Source organism: Vigna unguiculata, chromosome 9 (assembly GCF_004118075.2).
Source record: "Vigna unguiculata cultivar IT97K-499-35 chromosome 9, ASM411807v1, whole genome shotgun sequence".
Taxonomy (NCBI): domain Eukaryota; kingdom Viridiplantae; phylum Streptophyta; class Magnoliopsida; order Fabales; family Fabaceae; genus Vigna; species Vigna unguiculata.
Window position 1 is genome coordinate 29378596 of NC_040287.1, and position 7586 is coordinate 29386181.

Genomic DNA, 7586 nt, shown 5'->3' on the forward strand with positions numbered 1-7586 from the left:
ATCATTTTATATTTTTATATAATATTACATTACATTGAATTTACATTGGAAACTATTTTTTTTCATTTAATGTCCTTCGAAACTGAACTTTTCTTATAGTTGATTTTTGTAAACATCAAGCAGTAGATAATATTAGGTAATATATTCCTTCTGTGTGTTTTTAGAATAAATTTCAAAATTAATTCATTGAAAATAATATCGTTTTTAAGTTGTGAAAAATTAATCATAATACATATAATAATATTAATAAATTTTGGATTCAAATTTAAAATCGTAACGGACAGTAAAAGAAATAGAATGTGATAAAAAATTAAATTTAACATTTAAAATGAAAAATATATACAAAAAGTTAATTTTTGTAATAAATACTTTAATATTTATGATAAAAATATATAAATTCAAATATTCAAAAAATTTGATGACCCATAATGATATAATAATATATTATAAAATATAATAATATGTAACAATGTAAATATAAAATATAATAATATTAATATAATTAAAATATAAGGTAAAAATTATAAATTATAAATTTTTTAAACTTTTAAAGATATGGAAATAATTAAATATTTCTATTTCAATATTATTGTAAGATTAAAATTCATATATTGTGAAAATTGGAATTCGAAGTATATACAGTAACATTTTCTCTAAAAGCAATTACTAGAGATGTTAAAGTGAGCTCGAACCCGTGAGCCAACCCGGCTCACCACGGGTTCGAGCCGGACCGAGTTGAAAAAACAAAAATTTTTGTGGTTATGGGTCAAAACGGGTTGAGCTCACTTAACCCACGGACTATGCGGGTTCGAGCCGAGTTTGAGTGAGCTGACCACCAACCCACTTAACTTAATAAAATTAATTATTTTAATATTAGGTTACTGGAATCCCTAAATTGAATTGGAATTCAAAATCCCTAATTGCAATCCTCTTCTTCGATACACTTCCACGACAGACGAATCAAAATCACTGAGCTCCTTTCCCTTCCCTCTGAATCACGATCACGGTAATGGTGGTGCCTCCATTTGGTGGTGGTCGTCTGGTCTGAGGCGTGGTGGTCGTTCGTCGTGTGTCTACGGCGTGGTGGTCGTTCATCGTGTGTCTACGACGTGGTGGTCGTTCGTCGTCTGCGGCAAAACGGTGTATTCACACCCCATAGGTTTGAGCGATCTGCACCTGTATTCACACGTCCTCTGCAGATTCTGAGTTTCCAACCCTAAGGTGCATTTCTATCTCTTGTCGCTTGTCGCTCATCTATGGGGTTCTTATTCTCATGCTATCTTCAGACGTTTGTTTGACTGTCGTCTGGTCTGTGCGTGCTCATTGGTGGTCTGAGTGGTCTACGACGATGCTAGAGTCGACGTTGGTGGCCATTTGTTAGTGTTGTGCACTGGTCTGCGACGACGTTTGGCCTCTCTGCGTTAATTGGAGTTTCTGTGGTGAGAATTTTGGTGTTTCTCAATTTCCTTTTTCTTGTTAAATGTTTGAGTCGATTGTAAATTAGTTTTAGCAAGGTGCAATACAGCGTCTGGTCTTTGTTCTTGAATGGTGGAAATTGTTGTTAAGGTCCTTGAATATACAGTTATTCGAAACTCTAATCAGTCCTTGAGTGTGTTTTCCATTTGTTAAATTAGTTATCGAGATTTGTGAGGCGAGTACTAATTTGACTTGAGCAATGCATATTCAGGGAATCTAAGTGCAATTTTCATCATTGAATCACTAGCATGACCAGCCGTAACGGTCTTTTTGGATTTTTTTTCTCATAGGCACTTGTAAGAAAAAAATGAAATAAACTTCTGCATAAACCCACAAGCTAAATTTAGCTTATGCATAAATTAATTATAAAAGCCCTTTCATACTTGTTTCTCTAAATAGATTATTTTTTACTTTGTACTTATAGAGAAGTTTGCCTCTTCTTCTAGAAGCACTTGTGTGAAATTTATTCAAGCAGGTCATCTTTGAGGGACTATTTTGGCTATTTTCTCTGAATATTTTCTTTTTTGGATTTGCATTAATTTGTATAGTGCCGAACATGTCCAGATTCTTCTTTGGGAACTAGCCAGAACATTGCATCTCTGTGGTGGCTGCATTAAGCTTGGAAACTTTGGCAGCAACTTGCTGTTTGGTTTACCTCCTTTGGTTGGCAATTTTGTTTCTCCTTCCTTTCAAATTTAAATTAGTTTGTTATTTGTTTTTTCGAAAGGAATAACAAAGAAAAGGAAAATATGGCAACACTAAAGACCCACATGAAAAATGTGAATAATCTTTTTCTTTCATGTGCTTAAGAACTTAATAACTGCATCTTATGCAGGTGCCCGGGTTAAGTTTAACACTTGCTGATGTTGGTGGCCATTTGTTAGTGTTGTGCACTGGTCTGCGACGACGAGGTGCTTTTTTGGTGTTTTCCTCCTCTACAATCATCCCCTGCCTGCTGCAATCATTGTCTGCTGCAAATAGGTTAGTTGTTCACTCATCTCATGTTTTTGGTTAGATTTGTTCATGTGTTCGATGGCTGTTTTTAGTAAGTTTTTCACACTATTTTTTTCATAAATTAATGTGCAGCATGGAATCTGAAACTATTAATCGAAGTGTGAATGTGAATGTTAATGTTGATGATAATATACATAATCAAATTGCTAATGACCCACAAGAACCACCTTCTGTAAACAATGAAGACAGTGAAGTTCAAAAAGAAACTAAGAAAGCTAAGACAACTACCTCTGAAGTTTGGAATTATTTTTCTAAAGTTGGAGTAAAAGATGGTAAAGAGAAGGCCAAATGTAATGCATGTGGGCAAGAATATGTTATTGGGCTCACTCGTTTTCTGACCCGGCCCGTGGTGAGCCAACCCGTGTGAGCCGGGTTGGCTCACTTTGACATGTCTAGCAATTACCAAACTGAAATTTTAGAATGAAAGTGGTACTATTTGACTAATTAAACAAAAAATATACCAGTAAAATTTAAATTTTAACATTAAAAAAATTGTAAAATAGTGTAGGTTTTTCAATAGATTCTTATAATGTTTCTAAACAACTTTCAAATATTTTTAACTTATAAGAAAGGTTCGTATTTTATATATTATCAAAATCTGAAAAATGATAAATTAAAATTTTTTAATGGAAATACATTAATATTCACAATTAAAAACAATAAAAGTTAAAAATATGATATAGAAAATAAACAAGTAATATAATATTTAGGAACAAAAGATCTATGGTTCTTAATAATATAATAATATATTAACATATTAGTCCTAATATAATAATAGTAGTAAAAATAATTAAAATATAGTGTAAAATAATAAATAAATAATTGTAAAATTTAAATATGAATTTTTAAATATTTTTAAATATTTTTCACATATTTTTTGACATTTTACACAAACTTAAACAATAATTTAAAAAATAATTTTTTTAACATGGACATTGGTATATCATTACAAGTTAAAATTATACATTCTTAAAATTTTTAAAGATATAAAAATCACTAATAATGTCGATTTCAATATTTTTTTTTCTAAATTAGGATATATATTGTCAAATTTGAAATTCAAAATATATAGTAATAAAGTTTGAATTTAAATTCTAAATTTTAAAAGCTATGAAATATGGGAGCAAAGTTAAAATTTGAAATTCAAAATCCAAAAAAATTGTAAAAAAAGGACTCCAATAGAATAGTCTATCAACGTCTAACCTTTGTATTTTTGCATAGTGTACTATTTATATTTGTCTACATAGTCTACATTTTGTAAGTTTTGATTGTTTACTATTTATATTTTGTTTGCAGTCTAACATTTGTATCTTTAAAGAATCTACTATTTATAATTAGGTGTAATTAGTCGGATAATACTCACTTTTGTTTGGATATGTCAGTTTCATACCCACTTTTACAAAGGTGTCAATTGGGTCCTAACTTTGGAAAATATGTCTCAATTAGGTCCCTTTGAGAAAAAAATATTAACGCCATTAATGGTATCGATATTTAAAATGACTTACAAGATTGAAAGGAACCTAATTGAGACATTTTTTCAAAAGTTGGGATTAGATTGACACATTTTTAAAAGTGAGTACCAAACTGACACATATAAAGAGAGTGAGTACTATCTGACTAATTAAACATTACATTTATATGCACGATCTATCATTTGTAGCTTTATATCGCTTGCTCTTCACATTTTTTGTATCGTCTAATGTTTGTATCTTTATTAAGTCTACTCAATAATTTCTATATCGTCCATCATTTTTATTATTAGAGAAACAATTATTATATTTTTCTACATTTTTTACTCAATATTTCATTCAAAATTAAATTTGATTTCTTAATTTTAATTATCTAAATCTTAATATATTATTTAAAATAATTATTTATAATACATTTTATTAAAAATATATATATAAATAACTTAAATACATTTTTATTATAAAATCAATTAAAATATTATTATTGAATTTTATAAAATAAAATTTATATTAAATTTAATTATATTTTTATCATTTCAAATTAATTTAATAAATATACCGTAATTTTTAATTTTAAAATTTGATATCCCCGTGCGTTGCACGGGTAAAAATACTAGTATGTATATAATCCTAAATCTTTTCACTTTTATATATATATATATATATATATATATTATTTTTTTTTATATTTTGGTACAATGGCAGTCTCTAGAGAAGCCCCTTTATTTTATTTTTTGTTGGGTGCAGTAACAATTTTAATAATTGGGTTTTAAACTAAATGGGTTAAACATTTTAGGTTAAAAAATAATTCCAACCCATAAAAAAAACCCTAGAACTGTAAACCCCATCCCTCACGGAGACACTCGTAGAGAGGCCAGCGTGAAGGCCGCTACCGCCAGGTACGTTGATACTGCTAGAGTCGCCGCTGATAGAGGAGCCGCCGAGAGAGGCGTCGCCGTTTTGACTACCATGGCCATGAGAGGAGGAAGGAAGAATTTGAAGAGGGCTACAGAGGAAAAACATGTTACGCTTCAAGACGGGCAAAGCATCATGCAGGTGGTGTCTTTACGAGGCTCTAATATCATTGAGGTACTGCTTTACCAGTTCTAAATCTTCCAAATTTTCTTTTTTTATTTATGCTGAGGAAAATGAGAAAATAACTGGTAAAACTGACAAATTTTGATGGAGAAATAAATCAAGGAGTATTGTTTGAATATTTGCATCTGTGAGAATGAGATAAAGTACATATTACAAAGGAAAATAAGTTGCAGTTCTTTCTACCCTGGTAGTAAACAAAACAATTGGTACTTCTGTGAAAACAAATAGTTTCTAATAGTGTTGCAGGGATTGCGTGGATACTTTTATGATTTCTCTTAAAATCAGTCTGATCAATGTCAGCACCCCTTTATAATGTGTGTACTATTTATGTGTGTATAGGTTCTCATTTATATTTCGATTTTGACGTGTGAAGGTCAAGGATGCATTTGGCAACAAATCACTAGCTCTGTTCCCTGCTAAATTTCGGAAAAGCGTGTGGATTAAACTAGGTCTGTCCTATTTAAAAAGCAATTCAGCAGTATGCCATGTTAATTTGTGTTATTAGTTTTTAAAAACGAAATCAATTGATTTACTGATAATAATAATCAAATGGTTGTGCTATGATTGCTGATTTTCTATCTGGACATTAGTGATAATAGTTTATTAACCCGACCTCATGGAATGGATAGTTATAATTTGTCTCCTTTTCAAGTGTACTTAATAAGCTGTTTTTTTCTTAAACTTTTATTGCTTCATTGTTCGGGAATTCAGAGAATTTTTAGCTAACAATGAATTTGTCTATATGGAGAGTAGAACTATTTATTTAGAAGCCATGTCAACTTCACCAATCTGTTTAACATGTTTTGTTGAACAATACATCGTTATCAAACTCGAACATATTTGCAGTGTGTACTGCTAGTAACATTGTTTGAGTAAATTGCATGTTTTTGGTGTTGGCTAATGCGCCATGTGTTCTTTAAGATTTTATGTTACTCCAACCCATCTGCCATAGAGTTTAACATTTAACCCTTCTTTCTCATGTTGCAGGGAGCTTTGTTGTTGTTGATGTAACCGGAAAGGAAAAGGCTCTTGAATCGGGTAGCAAGATTGCATGCCTTGTTTCTCAAGTTCTTTTCTACGAACAAGTTCGAGAACTACAGAAAACTCCTGAATGGTGTGCTATTGTTTCCTGCTTTGATTTTTGTATATTCAATTTCTTTGGTGGTTCCCTTGTTGAATAACCATATATTTACTTTTTATATCAAATTTTGGATTTTGTATGGTAGAATCTATCGGTTCTCATGCCCAAAGTATTATACTCACTCTTTCAATCATTTGCCAACATACAGGCCTGAAAGTTTTAAATCTGCAATGGTTGATGAATCAAAAGAAACTTCTGCCTCCCAACAAGAGAATGAGCTGGAGGACAGTGATGATGGACTACCTCCATTGGAAGCCAATACAAACAGACTCAGACCTTTCGAGTTGCAAGCCGATGAAGATTCAGAGTCTTGTTCAGATACAGATGATTGAATCATATAGTTAGACACCCATCGCATATGAATTATTACACTCAAGCTAAAACGGCAATGTATGTGAAAGAATGTTCTTGTCCTATTTTTATGTGCTGATTCTATTGAAGATTTGCTTTTCAGATTTCTCAACCATAAGAAGAGAATTGAATCTGCACCAGCTAGTCAAACTATAATAAAACTGACAAGAAACAATTTGTGTGAAATGTAGTTTTCTCCATATGAAAATAATGGCAAGCATCAATGATTTTGAAATCCGACTAACGAAGACATTAATTTAAGATTTAAGTATTGAGCTGGGACCAAGACTTATTGTTGAACAGGAATTAAATTGGTATTAATAAATCATTTTAGTAATTAAAAAATAAAATAAAAAGTTTAAAAATATATCTAACTTGTGATTTTATGAATTTAGATTCTAAAGTAAAGCATACATTTATAAAAGTTTAAATAAAATATATTCTTTAGGCAAATTGAAATTTTAATAACATGCATCAATATTTATTTATAATAATAAAATTTATATGTAGTATAAAAAAGAATACGAATAATAGTTTAGGTTGGTTTTCACTTTTTTTTTCAGGAAATGGATTAGAAGTTAACCTTATATCCCAATTATACTTCAAGAAGAGAAAATAAACTGCCTATATATACAAGTTTGGAAACTAACAGAAGAAAATAAAATACTGCAGAAGGAGAAGGGATAGGATGACAATTTTGTGCCAATTTGAAAATTATTTAAGCAATTTAACCATTTCAAAAGTGAGATGGACATACTTTAAAAGATAAATTACATTTATAGCTGTTGATTAAATTAAAAAAGAAAAAAATCTATACCTTTTCCTTTTAAAATCTGATTTTTTATATACAAGATGTAAAAATATATATAATGAGAGTTTACACAAAACCAATAATCTTTAATCCAAGATCTCAAAATAGCAAAGTTGTAAGACTATATTTATACATTATTCATTTAATCGTTGGTATAAAAGGTGATTTCAAATGTAGCGGTACTCTAAACATCCTGCTAGAAGAGCTTAAAATACAGATACTGAAC

General features: G+C 30.2%; 1 protein-coding gene across 4 annotated transcripts; it reads left to right on the forward strand.

Annotated features, from left to right (window-relative positions):
- Positions 1–904: 904 nt before the first annotated feature.
- LOC114164312 (probable RNA-binding protein EIF1AD) lies at positions 905–6664 on the forward strand. 4 transcript variants are annotated; one of them, XM_028048940.1, is made up of 8 exons: positions 905–1221; positions 1287–1439; positions 2025–2139; positions 2312–2457; positions 4756–5048; positions 5431–5506; positions 6045–6171; positions 6347–6664. In XM_028048940.1, the coding sequence occupies exons 5-8, from the start codon at positions 4929–4931 to the stop codon at positions 6528–6530; spliced, it is 507 nt and encodes a 168-aa protein (XP_027904741.1). In that variant the 5' UTR covers positions 905–1221; positions 1287–1439; positions 2025–2139; positions 2312–2457; positions 4756–4928; the 3' UTR covers positions 6531–6664. The 4 variants fall into 4 exon arrangements, with proteins under 4 accessions (XP_027904741.1, XP_027904742.1, XP_027904739.1 ...); XM_028048941.1 differs by having other exon boundaries at positions 2041–2139; XM_028048938.1 differs by having other exon boundaries at positions 905–1439.
- The last annotated feature ends 922 nt before the right edge of the window (positions 6665–7586 follow it).

What these genes read in the sequence shown, in the direction of transcription:
- LOC114164312 (XM_028048938.1), top strand. Translation starts at nt 4,929, where the DNA reads ATGGCCATGAGAGGAGGAAGGAAGAATTTGAAGAGGGCTACAGAGGAA. An exon ending in AAGCGTGTGGATTAAACTAG is followed by an intron (nt 5,507 to 6,044) that starts GTCTGTCCTATT and finishes CTCATGTTGCAG; the next exon opens with GGAGCTTTGTTGTTGTTGAT. An exon ending in CTACAGAAAACTCCTGAATG is followed by an intron (nt 6,172 to 6,346) that starts GTGTGCTATTGT and finishes GCCAACATACAG; the next exon opens with GCCTGAAAGTTTTAAATCTG.